Genomic DNA, 18,500 nt, shown 5'->3' with positions numbered 1-18,500 from the left:
CCCCCCCCCTCCCCCCATTCCGTTGTCACATTTCGACATTTCGTCACTAAAGCCTAAACCCCTCCCGCTTCCCGTTAGAAATGTGACGTCATTTACGGACGACCCCTTCTGTAATTTTGAGCTCTATCTTTAGGATTCTAGCTAGGGTTAGAGTTCACGTTACAACCACTGTTTATAGGACAGTTACAACAGCTGTTGGTGGAGTTCAATAGTTGGTACTTTAATATTTACATCACAGTACCCTCTCAGCTAGGGGACGGAGTGGTCTAGTGTTAGAGAGCTGCTGGACTGCTAACCCCTAAGTCTCGAGTTCGAATCCGGGTTCAAGTCAGTAGACCGTCCCTGAGTCCATCCAGCTCTGATGGGTACCTAACTCACGTTACGGAAAGTAAAGGCGGCTGGGCAAAGTGCTGACCACAGTATCCCTTCATATGTCGAGGTCACAGAAACAAGTGAATTCTACTACACTTGCCCTATAGACCGTCAGGTTTGAAACTTCACTTTACCCCGTGAAGTTTTTTAATCAAACAAAAAAAAACAGCCAACAAAAAACATACAAAATCTGAAATGATCTGAGGCCTCCTGCGCTTGATGTGTTTGACGGTGTGGTACAAATCCACCTCCTTCTCTTCTCGCATTTTCTCGCACACCACTGCGCATGTCACAAACAGACCGGAAAGCCTGGCTCCGTCACTGCAGACGACCACGACTGGCCTTGACCTCCTGTTTTGGCAACACAACGTAAACAATCACTAATTAACAATCACTAATTTAAAGGCGAACTTAATCAGAAATTTAAAAAATTCAACGTCAATCTAAATATGAGCGTTGAGTTAAAATCGGCAGTAACCTGTTAGCTATCGTCTGCCATTCCTTGACTAGGTCCATCAACATCAGCATGTCATAGTTACTGCTGGCCACGATATCTGCTGACCCCTTGGACGACCTCTGGGTCTCGCCCCATTTCTTAATCTGAAACTGGATCGGTTAAAACCATAACCATTCTGTAATTCCAACATAGAAAACAACGGTTTGGACAAACATGCATCCATACTCCATGCCCACATACAGCATACAAGTAAACACTTTTGGGGGAGAAGAGGGGGCACTTGAAACATCGGAGGGGGGGGGCAATGGTTGAAGAATGTACGTCTATATAAAAATATATATTCTTTTACGTTTGAGGGGGGGGGGGGGGTAGAGCAGTGGTCGTGCTCCGGGTCATAGATGCCTGAAAGAAACTCACACCCCCCCCGACATCACTTACATTTTGTAGCGCCCTTCTCTCCAGCTCCTCCCCCCCCCCCCCCCACCCTCCCAGATATCACCTACATGTCTGAGCGCACTTCAACCCAGCCCTCCCTCACAGATATCACCTTATTGTCGTAGCGCCCCCACATCCCACCACCCCCATGTCGTATCGCCCCCCTCCCCCTCCCCACCACCTCCATGTCGTATCGCCCCCCCCCTATCACCTACATGTCGTATCGCCCCCCTATCACCTACATGTCGTATCGCCCCCCCCCCCCCCTATCACCTACATGTCGTATCGCCCCCCCCCCCCCACCACCTACATGTCGTATCGTCCCCCCCCCCCACCATCACCTACATGTCGTATCGCCCCCACCACCCCCTACATGTGTTATCGATCGCCCCCCCCCCCACCACCACCTACATGTCGTATCGCCCCCCATCTCCACCCCCCCACCACCTACATGTCGTATCGCCCCCCCACCCCACCACCTACATGTCGTATCCCCCCCACCCCACCACCTACATGTCGTAGCGCCATTCTCTCCATGCCCGTGAAGTTGATGCAGCTAATCTTCATGTTCCGGACTGTGATCGACTCCGCCTTGGCCGTGTTGACGTGCTCTACCAGGACGGAACCGAAGTACCGCCCTCCGGAAGTCGGGAAATATTTCTCTTGGTTCATGCCATTGCAGTCTCCAAACATGACGATGGATTGTACCTGTAAGGTTTTACGCTAGTGACGTATAACATAATGTGACGTATAACATATTACGTTTACCATACATGTGATGTATACCATACATGTGACGTATACCATACATGCGACGTATAATGTGACGTATACCATACATAATAAAGTGATTGACTATTGATCCTGCCACATGATCGATATGTGATTGACTATTGATCCTGCCACCTGATCGATATGTGATTGACTATTGATCCTGCCACATGATCGATATGTGATTAACTATTGATCCTGCCACATGATCGATAAGTGATTGACTATTGATCCTGCCACATGATCGATATGTGATTGACTATTGATCCTGCCACCTGATCGATATGTGATTGATTATTGATCCTACCTGGTAATCGTAGATCATCTTCCAGAACTCGAAGACCGTGTTGGTGAGAGGTGTTTGGGTCAGGATGAATTCGTTCCTCCGCCGGTGGCCGTTGATGAACACGGCGTTAATGTACGAGCTGAGGGTTGGGTCACCTGACGGGAAGAGACAATTCTATTGGTTAGGGTGGGGGTCACCTAACGGAAAGAGACAATTCTATTGGTTAGGGTGGGGGTCACCTAACGGAAAGAGGGGAGGGGTCACATGATATTGCTAAGTATTGGAGGAAGGGGGGGTCACCTGATGTGAGGAACTAATTCTATTGCTTAGAATTGGGGGGAGGGGTCAGGGGTCACCTAATGTAAAAAGTTATTTGAGTATGATTTAATGAGGACCAATCGTCTGTTACAGAAATGACCCATTTGATTGGTCAGAAAATGGCGTGCTCATCAGTCTTCCAATGGTATGATTAAAATTGTAAAGTGGGGAGGGGGTATCACCTGACCAAAATCTCTCTTTTCATTGGTTGAAATCATGCACTAGTAGAGCATATGGGTACACCTGTGTATGAGATCAACTTACCTGGCGTCATGTTCACATTTACACCTGTATTCTACAGAGACACGTGTACACATGGTGACTTACTTTTGGTCGATATGACAGGTAGGAACAGGTCAGGGGGGACAATTCGCTGGTCAACGTTTCTTTGCTTGTTCTAAAACCAAATATCAGCGTTAAAGCTCTGAACGTTTTCATTTTAAAATCCATTTTAAAAAAATCTAAAACAAAATTTGACAAATAAACAGCTCTATATTTTTCAGGATTTTAGTTAGACGAGTGCTGAAGTAAATACAGCGTATCTTGTAAACAAAGCAGAGCCTTTATTATAACATTATGCAAGATTTGGTGCTGAAATATCCACTCACTTGGTGCAGACGTTTTTTTTTTAAATTTAATCAGCCTATCAAAACTATTCTAGACAGCTGACCACTGTCCATGACGTCAAGGAAAAGTTAACTGACCATTGTATTATTGTGTGACGTCATGAAAAAGATAACTGACTAGGGCTCTAGGTAAATCTACCCAGCGAGATCAGCTACACGCAGAATTATGACTTCCAACAATAAGGTTCCCAATAAAGCTCAGACTAGTCTAATAGAATCATTACATACATACACATTAATCTGCCATCTTATCCTTGATGAAATCTTGTTTTATCTCAACTTTAAACTGTTCTAATATTTTTTAACATGCCATAAGTATTTAAAATACTAAACGTATTTTGGCTACTGAAAAATATTTCTTTTTAAATAATTTTAAATTAAAAAAAACTATGTTAGTGAATTGGTCAAAGTTAAGAATAATTTTACATCTCACTTCCTTAGAGAGGGCCACGGTACACAGCTGGGCGAGGAGTTTGGGCGTGAACCGACACAGCATCTTGAACTGGTCCATTAGGTAGGTCCCGTCTGGTACGACAAGGGTTCAGGGTTAGGGTTAAAATAGCACAGAAAACAATAGGTTCATAGTTAAGGTTAAAAAATCACAGACCTTACCCTACACACAACAGACCCTCCCCTACCAGTGTTTCTTCCAGACTTTTTTTTCTCCGAGGGGAGGGGGGGGGGGGGCACTTGAAAATTTGTCCGGGGGAGGGCGGACACTGTTAAAAGTATATTTTCTATATAAATTCCATTTCGTTCGAGGGGGGGGGGGCGACACTTGAAATTTTCGGAGAAGGGGGGCGGACTAAAATTTCCGGGGTTTCTATATGGAACCCAATTCTTTCGGGGAGGGGGGGGGGGGGGTGGGCGGTAGACTCTCCAGGGGGGGGGGGGGGAAGAAACACTATCCACTACACATAAATGACCCACCTCCTACTCACATAAGTGATTCTCCCCTAACCACAAACCGACCCTCCTCTTCTCAAAAAATGACCCTAAACACAACCGATCCTACACTTCACAAAAATGATCCTCCCATTCACATAACTGACCCTCCCCTATACACTCTGGCTCTCCCCTAAACAAAAATACCCTTACTGACCCTCCCCCCTACACCCCCTCCCACCAAACCAGCTCTACAAAAGTCCAGCTCACGAGACCCTACTGACCAGACTGCGGGTTCCTCTGGCACAGAGCCAGGTACTTGTCCTTGAGGTCCAGCCCCAGCATGGTGTCCCCCGCCTGAAACTCCTCCAGAAGACACTCGTAGATAAACTTGTACTGGCTCAGTGTGCGCACCATAAACGGGCGCGACTCTCTCATGCGCTTGACGAACTTGTGGACGTTCATCTACAGTGCGGGGACATCGACGTGTTTTAGCGTCTCGACATGACAGTTCAAAGTATATATTAATAGACGGTGTGCTGGTGTAAACGAGAGTAAAGACCGGAAAGTTGAGGGTTCGAGTACTGGTTACACGGAGATATTATAAAATCATAAGTCGATCACATGCGCTTGACGAACTTGTGGACGTTCATCTACAGTGCGGGGACATCGACGTGTTTTAGCGTCTCGACATGACAGTTCAAAGTATATATTAATAGACGGTGTGCTGGTGTAAACGAGAGTAAAGACCGGAAAGTTGAGGGTTCGAGTACTGGTTACACGGAGATATTATAAAATCATAAGTCGATCACATGCGCTTGACGAACTTGTGGACGTTCATCTACAGTGCGGGGACATCGACGTGTTTTAGCGTCTCGACATGACAGTTCAAAGTATATATTAATAGACGGTGTGCTGGTGTAAACGAGAGTAAAGACCGGAAAGTTGAGGGTTCGAATACTGGTTACACGGAGATATTATAAAACCATAAGTTGTCATTCGGCTTTAAATGGGACCTAACTTGTGTAGAACTACAGTGCAATTCAAACATGTTACATACAACTAGTACCGCCGATGTGAGGGATTGAGTTGTGGATAGATGGAGGTGTGGCCTTCACCGATCTAATTGTGTGGGGCCTCTTCTGTTTATAGCAGTAATGTAACAGAAACATGCTTCGCCTTCAAATCATAAACTTTACTTTCACCCCCACCCCCCATGAAAATTGTCAACGTCCACCTATTGATATTTATCACACCATACACCTCCCACAAGTCACCGCACAACTAACACAACTCCCACAACTCACTCCACCTACCACATCATCCAATTCACACCACCCACCTCGCACTATCCACCTCACCCTCCCACCTTACCCCACTCACCCCACCTCACACCCCCTCCCCACCAAACACAACCTTATACCACTACCTCACACACGCACCTCACACCCACCTCACACCCCTTTCCACACTCACCCCACCACACACACCTTATACGCCCACCTCACATACGCACCTCACACCCACCCACCTCACACCCCCTACCACACTCACCCCACAGTCCCCACCTCACCTCCCCAACGTTGCCGTACTGCTCTATCAACAGGTCCACGGCGATGTAGACCGCAGTCCGCGCCACGCCCGTCCCACAGTGCACCACGATGGGCGTGTTCCGGTTGCCATAGAAACGCCGGACCTTGTACCGCAGCTCCAGGAGCGGGAAACAGTCAAACGGCATCCCGTCCAGGGGCCAGGTGAAGAACTGGAACTGGGTCACGTAGGACTCACAGACGTTGGAGGCACTGAGTTTCAACGTCCTGGGGAGACAGGGCAAAATAAAATATACAGGACAAAGTTATTCAGAAAAATAAAATTGCCAAAATAAAATTTAAGGCCAAAATAATCTAGAAAAAATGGCCAAAATAAAAATAAGTCAATATTATCTAGAAAACAGACCCCAAAAAAATTAGATGACAATATTCTGGAGAAACAGGCAAAAATAAAATGAGGCAAATATTATGAAGAAAAGTGCCCAAAACAAAGGCCAGAAATATTGAGCAACAGACACAAAAATAATGGCCAGTATTTTTGGAAAAAAAGGCCAAAATATTTTTGATATACAAACCAAAATAACATAACGTCAAACATAGGTGAGAGAAAGACCAGAATAAAGATGAATGTCAATATTCTTGAAACAGACCAAAATAGATATTTTATTTGAAAATAACTGACAGTAAAAAAAAAATTGTAAATGTCCGACTTCCGGTCACTGACCTGACGACAAACTCGGCATACCAGGACTGGTTGATGGTCTCCACCAACACCGACCCGCCCGCAAAGACTCCCGAGTCGGCCCAGTATTGCTCACACTTGATGATGCCGCCCTCCACGCATGCGCACAACATGACTATCGTCTCCACCCTGCCGACAAGTTCATGAGAACAAAATAATAAGAAGTTAATGAGGTCAAGGTCGTTCTGGAGTAACCCGATTTACTTCCAGCCGTTGTCTCATACTGGAGCAAAGTCTCATCCAATCTTTTTAATACCATTTCGTCCGCCCTCCAATCCCCCAAGTGTCACAAAAAGAAAGACCGCCATCACCCTAAAATGAAGTCACTGTTCAGTCTACTGACCCCTTAAAACTGCAGTGTTACAACTGACGGTTATGTTACCTATGCCGGTTACCTGTGTTACGACTGCCCGTTACCTGTGTTACAACTGCCGGCTACCTGTGTTACTTGTGCCGGTTACCTGTGTTACAAATGCCGGTTACCTGTGTTGCAACTGCCGGCTACCTGTGTTACAAATGCCGGCTACCTGTGTTACGTATGCCGGTTACCTGTGTTACGTGTGCCGGTTACCTGTGTTGCAACTGCCGGCTACCTGTGTTACAAATGCCGGCTACCTGTGTTACGTATGCCGGTTACCTGTGTTACGTGTGCCGGTTACCTGTGTTACAACTGCCGGCTACCTGTGTTACGTATGCCGGTTACCTGTGTTACGTGTTCCGGTTACGTGTGCCGGTTACCTGTTCTGTAAGATCATCCTCCAGAAGTCGCCCACAGTGGCCGGAGAGAATGGACTCTGGGCAGCGATGTACAAGATGTCCGAGTCCACGTCGATGTAGCTGGCGTTGTAGTAGTCGGTATCGCCCGGCGTCATCATCTCGATAATAACCCGGGTGTGATCGGGCGGGAGAATGTAAGGGAACCTGCAAAGGGAGACGACTGGTGTACGGGTGTATCAAGGGGGACAACCCACTCGCTATCCAGGTTAGCGTGCTAAACTATTTGTTATATATTTTAATTTGGTTTCCGGAAAAATGCGCAATCGGAAAATTGCGCAACGGAAAAATGCGCTAACAAAAAAATGCGCAAAATTCAAAATAATTAATCTTATATACTTAAATTGTGTAATATTTCGTGGAAATATGTGTCATTATGATGCAATACATATGTAGTTATCTTTGTTAATGTCTATAAATGCTCGAATAAGAAAACAAAAATTCCCTTGCGCACTAAAATTTTCTCTTGCGCAGTTTTCCGTTGCGCATCTTTCCGGTCAGCTTTAATTTAAATGCGTCATGCCCTGACCTGTTCTTGTCCGGGTTCCTGAGAGCGAAGGTAAACTTAAGCGTCTCCAGAAGTTTCTTCTTGTGACGCTCCAGGTTGAGAAACTCGTCCCGGAAGCTGACAGTCTGTCCTAGACAAAAGTTGTTTAATAAGTTTAGCGTCCAGCAGCTCGTCGGGAAAATAGGGGGGGGGGAATAGGAGGAAGTGATTACGTTACAGAGACGCAGTAGGGAGAAAGAGGAACGCGATCAGGCAGAGAGTATCCATAGCGGGAGAAGGGGGGGGGCAGCCATAGATGTCAGATGGTAGAGGGGTAGATAGATATAGAGATAGACAAGGCAGACAGGAGGGGGGGGGGGCACCGGAGAAGGTAAACGGTAGAGGGACAGGTAGGTGGAGAGAAAGACAAGGCGCGGGTAGGAGCAGTTAAATAAAGCGAGTGTTAAGACAAAAATGTGTAGCAGATAATAGTGTTAAACAGACGGAGTAAGGCAGAATTGTAGCAGAGATTTTCCATTAAAACCCCGGAAATATCCTAAGAAATTATACGGATGTTTTAGTGTCCAAAGCAACGTACTTCTTTGTCTTTTCTTTCTCTTCTTGGGTCTGTTTTTGGAGGTGTTGATGTTCATAGAGGCGGGGTACCGGCAGGGGTACCCCACGGGACCCTGCCACTGGCCGATGTAAGGGTTGGGGAAGGCGGGGAAGAGGTAGGGGCTGGTCTGCACGTGGGGGGCTACCACCGGGGGGTAGACTGGCTGGTGTGGGGGTCGGTAGTGTCTTGGTGACCTGACGGAGTGTTCGGAGTCGGCTTTTTGCGGCGCCATCTGCGGGGGGAACTGTTTCTTCCGCTTCTTGAAAGGGCACCAGTCGAGCCACCCCTTCTTGCGAGGGGGCGGCTGCGGGGCTGGGACCATCGGGGGGTTCATCGGTGGCCAGAACGGCGGCCCGGGGAAAAACATCGGGTTCATCATCGGGTCCAAGGCCGGATCAACCGGTTTCAAACTCTCTTTTTCCGGTTTTTTTTCTTCGTCGTCGTCGTCTTCCGACTCGCTGGACGTGGAGCTGCTTTCGGGCGATTTACTTTCCTCCGACTCGCTTTTGTTCGCATCTTCTTCTGAGCTGCTTTCCGACGACTCGCTATCGGCGGGCTCGCTATCGTCCGAACTACTGTCTGACTCTCTGTTCACGGTTTCCGGTTTCACGAAATCTGTCTCCGGCTTATTGCTACTTTTATTGCATTCATTTTTACTATCGATTGCTTTTTTTTTCTTCACAGATTTCCTAAAGCGTTTCACCTTTCGAGGCAAGCTATTTTCAGTGAATGTATCTTTTTTAAAAGAGACTTCCTTTCCTCCGATAGATGGCGACTTTTCTTTAACATCCGGGTTGTCTGGGCTCGTCACCCCTCCACCACCCCCGCGGCTCTCGTTCGTGTTGACGTCATGACGTTTACACGTGACGTCACCGTCAGCCGACAAGCTCTCCTCCATCTTGTCTAAGACACCGAGCGAGCCCAGTCTCTCGTTGGAGCTCGAGCCGCTCAGGTTCTGGTCCCTGAACGTCTTTCTCGCGCTGTCGCCCTCGGCCGAGTCGCAGCTGTTGTTCTCGTCGTTGACGTGGTCCTTGATGCCCGAGTACTTGGAGAAGCTGACGCGCTCGAAGTCCTGCTGGGATACGACCTTCTTCGAGCTCTGGACGTTCTCCGTCGACCGGGGCAGGTTTTGGATGAAGACTCTTTCGTTGTGGGTGTCGTCGCTGTCGCTGGCACAGCAGCATTTGAAGCAGCCGCTGTTGTTCGTGTTGAGCTCAGCATCGACGCGCTGGCAGCCCCCCTCAGGGCAGCAAGTCACCTCACGGCAACAGGTACCATGACCGCGGTATAGATGGGGAACATTATCGCTATTTACAGTCTCCTGTTCCGTAAGATTTTGTCTACTGACTTCAACACCAGCCTCGCTCAACTCTGGTTGTTGGTAGTCGTCTGTTTCAGGCCCTACAACGCAATATCTACCACCACTACCTATTTCTGTAATAGTTTCCATTTTCGCAACGTCGTGTTTGCGATAAGATAGTCTGTTCGGTGGACTAGCACTGCTTACTTCTGTAGCCCCTTGCTGAATACCGACAGGTAAAGTTTTCTTTAATAATTTGTCCCTGTTACTATGGTAACAGTCACGATCACGCTTCAAAAGGTCTTTACGGTCTTTCTGTCTGTAGCTTGGTCTACGTTTAGTTCTCAGAGTCTGACTTCCACGCCCATGTCTGTCTACTTCAGACAAAGACCGACTTGCTTCAGTAGAGGAGGACAAGTTGTTTTGACCACAGGCCCCTACAGTGTTTGAGCCTGCTACGGCAAGATCTCCGGCGTCTATTTCTGGTGCTTGGTGCTCTAAACCCACGGAGAAGCGTTGGCTGGGGTCAGAGGTCATGCAGGTAGAAGAGTTATCTTTGGTTGGAGACTGTTCCAGAACAGCGAAACTGACTGGCGGGTCTAACGGAAGGTGAGCTGTTGAATGTCCTGTTACCTGCGCACTCACACGTCCTGAATGTCTTGATGACATATGTCCTAGTCCTACAGATAGACGTTCTGGCCAAGTTGGATGATGTCCTGCATGCTCTGAAATTGGAAAATGTCCTTGTCCTACATAATTTGACCCCGTCAATGAATCCTCCGGTCCTAGCGTCTCAGGCCAAGTATTCCGATGTCCGAATCTAAATCGCCGGCTGTCTGAAAACGCGCAAAACGCATCCGGTAACCCACCGCAGGCGCATTTAGCCAGCTCAGGCTGGACCTGGTCAAGGTGGATACACTCAATATCCAACGTGGAACACCCAGAAACATTGTCTTCGTCAGATCCGGTATCCATCTGCTCTACGTCACTTCCGGTTTTAAGATCAATCCCATCTTTCGAGCTCGCCATTACTTCGACAGTGCCAGCCTGCTGTCTGTTTTCTCTCCCCACCTCTAGCACCTTGTTTTCTGTCACTGCAATGTTGCCCTCGCCAAATTCCCAGTTCATATCAGTTATATCAAAGACATGTTGGTCAATTTTTACCTCCGGGAACGAAGTTGTTTTACAAAAGGCCCCTGACTTCTCTACAAGAAAATGACACAGCGTCTTCGTCTCCAGACCAGCGCTGTTGAAATGTTGCGTGTTGTTATTCTGATTTTGATTAATGTTGCTCTCCTTCTCTTCAAGGAAAACTTGATTCTTGCAACCATTGAGATTGTTGTAGTTGCTGTTGTTGATGTTAAAAGGATGACTGGTATCGTCATCCTTGTTTTTCTTTTTACTCTCTCGTAGGTCAGCTTTGCTTTTGATCTGGTCAGAACCGAATACATATATCTGTGTTCCGATACCAGATTGTGGAGTGGTTTTTTGTTCTGGGGATTTTAAATTGTCGATGGAAATCGATTCCTCGTCGCACTCATCGCTCGAGTCCCCAGTATCGATACTGACCACGGTGTTGTGGGTATCGGTGTCTAAATGTGGGCGGGTCTCGCTCGTCACGTGACCCGGCACGCAGTCTTCGTATGACGTCATTCCAAGATGGCGCCGGTCGTGTTGATGACGCCGCGGCCAGACGGCGCTGTTGTTGCCGTCGTTGTTGCCGCCGCCGGTGTTGTTGTGGCTGTCGTCGTACAGGATGTTGTCTCGCATTGAGGTGATGTACCTGTTGTAAAAACATCATTGTAGTTCTAGGCAAAGATTAGCAATGTGTCTCCGTTAAGTTACCCCCCCCCCTCCCCCATCTCCATCTGACAGACAACCCTAAAAAAAATAGGTTTATATAACCTCTGCCCTGCAACCTTGAATATATGAACCTCAGACTCCTAATACAAAAATACCCCCCCCCCCCCACTTTGTCATATATACAATCCTAATCCTAACCCTAAATATTTAAAACTTAGATTTTTTTTACCTCGGCTATCCCTATGGCGTTTGTAGGGTTAAAGTATTGGATGAAATAAAAATATTTCTTTACCTCGGCTCCCCTATGGCGTTTGTAGGGTTAAAGTATTGGATGAAATAAAAATATTTCTTTACCTCGGCTCCACTATGGCGTTTGTAGGGTTAAAGTATTGGATGAAATAAAAATATTTCTTTACCTCGGCTCCCCTATGGCGTTTGTAGGGTTAAAGTATTGGATGAAAAAAAATATTTCTTTACCTCGGCTCCCCTATGGCGTTTGTAGGGTTAAAGTATTGCTCAAGTTTATTGTCCATTCGGGGGACATTCTTTTCGGCAGACTCGGCAATCTGAGGATTCAGAGGACAAGATTATAGGTCGTGGTCAGGTGTGGTCGAGAACATACAGGTGTGGTCGTGATCAGGTGTGGTCGAGATTAGGTGTGGTCGTGATTAGGTGTGGTCGAGATTAGGTGAACGGAAAAAAGTCACAGGAAAAAAAACACAGAAAAAAAGTCACAGTTTTTGCTAGGAAAAAAAGTCACAGAAAAAAAGTCACAGTGGAAATTTTATCGGAAAAAAAGTCACAGAAATAAAGTCACAGAAAAAAAGTCACAAAAATCTTTTTAGAAATATTTTTATTAATTTGTTAAGAATTGTAAAATTGTGTATGTTTATTGTTGTGGGTTGTATTTTTTGATAGCATAAATTATTAATAGACCTTAAAAGCATTATGATTTATAACAATTGTAAGTAAAAATACTCTTAGATAATTAACACAACAATCTCAACTTTTGTTATGTATTTAGTTAAATACGCGGTAGAAAAGTTAATTATAAAAGAAATTTAGGCACATTTTGCCGTAGACTATTCTCTGGTCGGCCTCTCCTCAGAAGGCATTGTCCGAACATATTTGGTGTTGTTGACGTTTTGTGTCAATGACAGCCTTTGAACCTTGTCGACTTTCTGTTTGATCCTAAGTTTTGTTATGTAATACAGGTGTGGTCGTGTTCAGGTGTGGTCGAGATTAGACAGGTGTGGTCTTGTTCATACAGGTGTGGTCGTGATCAGGTGTGGTCGTTATGGCAACAGACAGGTATCACTTACATGCAGGGGCATGTCATAATCATCGTTAGAGTCGTCATCGTCCTCCTCGTCTTCGTTATCTTTTTCGTCGCTGGCCTCTGTGTTAGCTTTAGAGACCTTCTGCTCTTCCTTCGACCTGTTCATCAGGTGCCTGTAATAGAAAACATCTGGCTACAGGTGCATGTAATAGAAAACATCTGGCTACAGGTGCCTGTAATAGAAAACATCTAGCTACAGGTGCCTGTAATAGAAAACATCTGACTACATGTGCCTGTAATAGAAAACATCTGGCTACAGGTGCCTGTAATAGAAAACATCTGGCTACAGGTGCTTGTAATAGAAAACATCTGGCTACAGGTGCCTGTAATAGAAAACATCTGGCTACAGGTGCTTGTAATAGAAAACATCTGGCTACAGGTGCCTGTAATAGAAAACATCTGACTACATGTGCCTGTAATAGAAAACATCTGGCTACAGGTGCCTGTAATAGAAAACATCTGACTACATGTGCCTGTAATAGAAAACATCTGGCTACAGGTGCTTGTAATTGAAAACATCTGGCTACAGGTGCCTGTAATAGAAAACATCTGGCTACAGGTGCCTGTAATAGAAAACATCTGGCTACAGGTGCCTAAGATAGAAAACATCTGGCTACAGGTGCCTGTAATAGAAAACATCTGGCTACAGGTGCCTAAGATAGAAAACATCTGGCTACAGGTGCCTGTAATAGAAAACATCTGGCTACAGGTGCCTAAGATAGAAAACATCTGGCTACAGGTGCTTGTAATAGAAAACATCTGGCTACAGGTGCCTGTAATAGAAAACATCTGGCTACAGGTGCCTGTAATAGAAAACATCTGGCTACAGGTGCCTGTAATAGAAAACATCTGGCCAGACTAGAACCTCAAGCAAGATCTGTACCAGTGTCTATGATTTTTTTATTAATAATTAATTAAAATAGGAGACGGACCTGGTAACAACTAATTAAGATAGTGACGTATCTGGCTACAATTAATTAAAATAGGTCACTACCTTATTACAATTATTTAAGATAGATAACCTACTTGGCATCAATTAATTAAGATAGGTTACCTATAAAAAAACAATTAAGATATATAATGTACCTGTAACAATTAAATAAGATAGGTTAGCAATCTGATAAAAATTAATTAAAACAGTGACGTACCTGATAATTAATTAAAACAGTGAATTACCTGATAACAATTAATTAAAACAGTGACGTACCTGATAACAATTAATTAAAACAGTGACGTACCTGGTAAAAATTAATTAAAACAGTGACGTACCTGATAACAATTAATTAAAACAGTGACTTACCTGATAACAATTAATTAAAACAGTGACGTACCTGGTAAAAATTAATTAAAACAGTGACGTACCTGGTAAAAATTAATTAAAACAGTGACGTACCTGATAACAATTAATTAAAACAGTGACTTACCTGATAACAATTAATTAAAACAGTGACGTACCTGATAACAATTAATTAAAATAGAGACGTACCTGATAACAATTAATTAAAACAGTGACGTACCTGATAATAATTAATTAAAACAGTGACTTACCTGATAACAATTAATTAAAACAGTGACGTACCTGATAACAATTAATTAAAACAGTGACTTACTTGATAACAATTAATTAAAACAGTGACTTACCTGATAACAATTAATTAAAACAGTGACGTACCTGATAACAATTAACTAAAACAGTGACGTACCTGATCACAATTAATTAAAACAGTGACGCACCAGATAACAATTAATTAAAAACAGTGACGTACCTGCTAACAATTAATTAAAACCGTGACGTACCTGATCACAATTAATTAAAACAGTGAAGTACCTGATAACAATTAATTAAAACAGTGACGTACCTGATAACAATTAACTAAAACAGTGACGTACCTGATCACAATTAATTAAAACAGTGACGCACCAGATAACAATTAATTAAAAACAGTGACGTACCTGCTAACAATTAATTAAAACAGTGACGTACCTGATAACAATTAACTAAAACAGTGACGTACCTGATCACAATTAATTAAAACAGTGACGCACCAGATACCAATTAATTAAAAACAGTGACGTACCTGCTAACAATTAATTAAAACAGTGACGTACCTGATCACAATCAAAACAGTGACGTACCTGATCACAATTAATTAAAACAGTGACGTACCTGATCACAAAGAACCCCAGGATAAAAAACAAGAGGAGACAGACGGGCGCCACAACACTGATGATCAAGAGCCGGTCTTTGTCGGTTAACGAGGGTTCCTACATTAAATAGAAGAGGTGGTGACACATGGCTCTGACACATGGTGGTGACACATGGTGGTGACATGGTGGTGACACATGGCGGTGACACACTGTTGTGACACATGGTGGTGACACGTGGTGGTGACACATGGTGGTGACACATGGTGGTGACACACGGTGGTGACACACGGTGGTGACACATGGTGGTGACACACGGTGGTGACACATGGTGGTGACACACGGTGGTGACACACGGTGGTGACACATGGTGGTGACACACGGTGGTGAAGTATGGTGGTGACGCATGGTGGTGACGCATGGTGGTGACACATGGTGGTGACACAAGCTGGTGACACTGTGGTGACACATTATGGTGACACATGGTGGTGACACATGGTGGTGACACATGGTGGTGATACATGGTGGTGACACACGGTGGTGACACACGGTGGTGACATATGGTGGTGATACATAGTGGTAACGCATGGTGGTGACACATTGTGGTGACACATGGTGGTGACACATGGTGGTTGGGGAATTTGTGCCAGTTATACATCAGTGGTGATACAAGGCTAATGGTGAGACAAGATTTCTGGTGAGACTAAGTTAGTGCCACCCTCTGAATTAGGGTAAGGTTTTAATTAAAGGGAAGCGGCGCTTAAACTCGGGTAAAAGATGTATATGTTTGAAGGGATCAAGCACATGTTAGTTAACACAAAACGGGATATATTTTTATCCTACCACACAAAACGTCATCCCAAATTTTCCATAAGCCAACACCTCTCATTTTATTACAACAAAAACAGCTAGCTTTATTATAAATTTAAATAAAAATCATTTTAAATAAACCGGGAGTGATCTCCCCTAAACTTTCTCGAATATTCTTATATAAAATAACAGGGGATGGGAACTCGGGCTATAGACATGATTTTTAATCCATTTTAAATACTTAAAGTTTTAAAAATAGAATAAAATCTCGTAGACAAATTAATTGCACACCAAGTGAACGCCAAATAAAAAAGCGCATAATGGTGCGCAATATTATTAGTACTTTTAAAATTTACATTAGTTTTTTGAGAAATCGGAAGTAGCGTAAAGTACTACTTCCGGTCAACGGAAATTACTCAAAATTTAATAGAAGGTAGAGAATTAGATCTTTTACTTACATATGAAATTTCATTTATCTATCTGAAATAGTACTCAAGTTATAGGCTTTTGAAAAATTCAAAGTAGGAAAAGTACCACTTCCGGTTATCGGAAATCGCTCAAAAGTTGATACGGATCTACGATTTTGATTAAATACTTATATATGAAATTTCATCAACCTAGCTGTAACGGTACTCAAGTTATCGTGTTTACACACGGACAGACAGACACACAGACACACAGACACACAGACAGACACACAGACATACGGACAAGATTGCAAAATTATGTTTTTCCGTATCAGTGAGGTGTGAAACGTCGAGATTTGTAAAAATCTCGATTTTTTTTTTTTGCACGATTACAAGACTTTCTCTATACTTCGTATATACGAGAAAGTAAAAACCACAAAGCAATTTATTGCAGTTTGTTCAACTGTTCGATGTAGCATACGTCAGACGCAAGAAGTGGAGCGAAACAAAAATTAGCGTTTATAACATTCCTCTAAGTTATACAATACAATATAACACGATTGTAAAATGTGTGGATCATCCTTATAGATGAAACCCTTGCTACAAGAGATGGCAACTACCTCTGCCCACTGTAACCATTCACTGTAACCACCCCCAACCACCCAATGTAACCACCCCCAACCACCCACTGTAACCACCCCAACCACCCACTGTAACCACCCCCAACCACCCACTGTAACCACCCCCAACCACCCACTGTAACCACCCCAACCACCCACTGTAACCACCCCCAACCACCCACTGTAACCACCCCCAACCACCCACTGTAACCACCCCCAACCACCCACTGTAACCACACCAACCACCCACTGTAACCACCCCAACCACCCACTGTAACCACCCCCAACCACCCAATGTAACTACCCCAAACCACCCACGGTAACCGCCCCAACCACCCACTGTAACCACCCCAACCACCCACGGTAACCGTCCTCAACCACCTACAGTAACCAACCCCAACAACCACGCCCAACCACCCACTGTAACCACACCAACCACCCACTGTAACCACCCAATGTAACTACCCCAAACCACCCACTGTAACCACCCAATGTAACTACCCCAAACCACCCACTGTAACCACCCACTGTAACTACCCCCAACCACCCACTGTAACCGCCCAATGTAACTACCCCCTACCACCCACTGTAACCACCCACTGTAACCACCCACAACCACCTACTGTAACCACCCACTGTAACCACCCAATGTAACTACCCCAAACCACCCACTGTAACCACCCACTGTAACCACCCAATGTAACTACCCCCTACCACCCACTGTAACCGCCCAATGTAACTACCCCCTACCACCCACTGTAACCACCCACTAACCACCCGCAACCACCTACTGTAACCACCCACTGTAACCACCCAATGTAACTACCCCCAACCACCCACTGTAACCACCCACTGTAACCACCCCCAACCACCCAATGTAACCACCCACAACAGCAACATCTGCAAATTGTAACCACCCCCCCCCCCAACACCCACCTCCACCGCCTGCGTGAACACCGTCGTCTTGGCCAGCGAGTAGGCGTGTTTGGTGATGTCCACCACGGAGCTCTTGACCACGTGCACGACGGCGTACTCACTGTCCGGCTCCAGGGGTGTGTTGATCTTGCCGTAGTAGTTCCTCCCGTCGCCGATCTCCACGTACCTGTAGTGGGCGGGGGGGGGAGGCGGACATGGTCAAACAGCAAAATGGAGAGAAAAGACCCCCTCCCCCGGGCAGATGAGGGCTCGATAGCTGAGGACAGCCACTAAACTCCAAAAATCAAACAACTGCTGCCTTTGTAGTTTGTTCTTAAATGGACAACGGCTAAGGAAGCAAATCCGAAAAGAAAAGCAGGCTGAAATCGGAGTCAACGGCCTTTATAACGAACAACAAGTTGACACTTAATACTTACTTTTCTTAGAGGGAATCTCTTCCAACATTAAATTTAAGTACGAGGAAGAAGAGAAAGTCATTTAAAATTGGCATAGTAGAGAGAAACCACAGAAAAAAATGACATAAGTCATAGGAAAATGACACAAGTCATAGGAAAAAATGACACTGAAAAGGTAACTAGTTGTCACCAGGAAAGATAATAGTCACACAAACAAAAAGCGTTAAGATAATCTTAGGTATCGCAAAGTCTTGCAGAAGCGTTCTGAATGTGTGTTATTTACGACGTTTAAATTCAGCGTGAAAATACTACACGAGAAAACTCTGAATAATCTTATTTTGTTCATCCTTGTTAACGGTAACAAATTATATTAGACCCCCCACCCACCCATAGACACTGCCATTGGCTGCAAGATATTATTACACT

The 18,500-nt window shown here is 44.9% G+C and overlaps 1 protein-coding gene across 1 annotated transcript in view; it reads right to left on the bottom strand.

The window, feature by feature from the left end:
- Positions 1 to 18,500, bottom strand: part of LOC131931096 (uncharacterized) — a 31,228-nt gene that overhangs the window by 7,083 nt on the left and 5,645 nt on the right. Inside the window, exons 6-21 of the mRNA XM_059287805.1 lie at positions 17,680 to 17,845; positions 14,929 to 15,026; positions 12,745 to 12,874; positions 11,900 to 11,988; positions 8,302 to 11,402; positions 7,746 to 7,854; positions 7,181 to 7,363; positions 6,425 to 6,571; positions 5,724 to 5,967; positions 4,435 to 4,615; positions 3,699 to 3,790; positions 2,967 to 3,036; positions 2,343 to 2,476; positions 1,778 to 1,972; positions 851 to 978; positions 558 to 723 (exon numbers count right to left, since the gene is read on the bottom strand). Coding sequence (XP_059143788.1) covers positions 558 to 723; positions 851 to 978; positions 1,778 to 1,972; positions 2,343 to 2,476; positions 2,967 to 3,036; positions 3,699 to 3,790; positions 4,435 to 4,615; positions 5,724 to 5,967; positions 6,425 to 6,571; positions 7,181 to 7,363; positions 7,746 to 7,854; positions 8,302 to 11,402; positions 11,900 to 11,988; positions 12,745 to 12,874; positions 14,929 to 15,026; positions 17,680 to 17,845 — 5,233 coding nt within the window. The remainder of the gene's footprint in view (positions 1 to 557; positions 724 to 850; positions 979 to 1,777; positions 1,973 to 2,342; positions 2,477 to 2,966; positions 3,037 to 3,698; positions 3,791 to 4,434; positions 4,616 to 5,723; positions 5,968 to 6,424; positions 6,572 to 7,180; positions 7,364 to 7,745; positions 7,855 to 8,301; positions 11,403 to 11,899; positions 11,989 to 12,744; positions 12,875 to 14,928; positions 15,027 to 17,679; positions 17,846 to 18,500) is intronic.

This window comes from Physella acuta, unplaced genomic scaffold, assembly GCF_028476545.2.
Source record: "Physella acuta isolate Inbredline_101_S28 unplaced genomic scaffold, ASM2847654v3 ptg001890l, whole genome shotgun sequence".
NCBI classification, from domain to species: domain Eukaryota; kingdom Metazoa; phylum Mollusca; class Gastropoda; family Physidae; genus Physella; species Physella acuta.
This window is presented reverse-complemented; position numbering and strand designations above follow the sequence as displayed.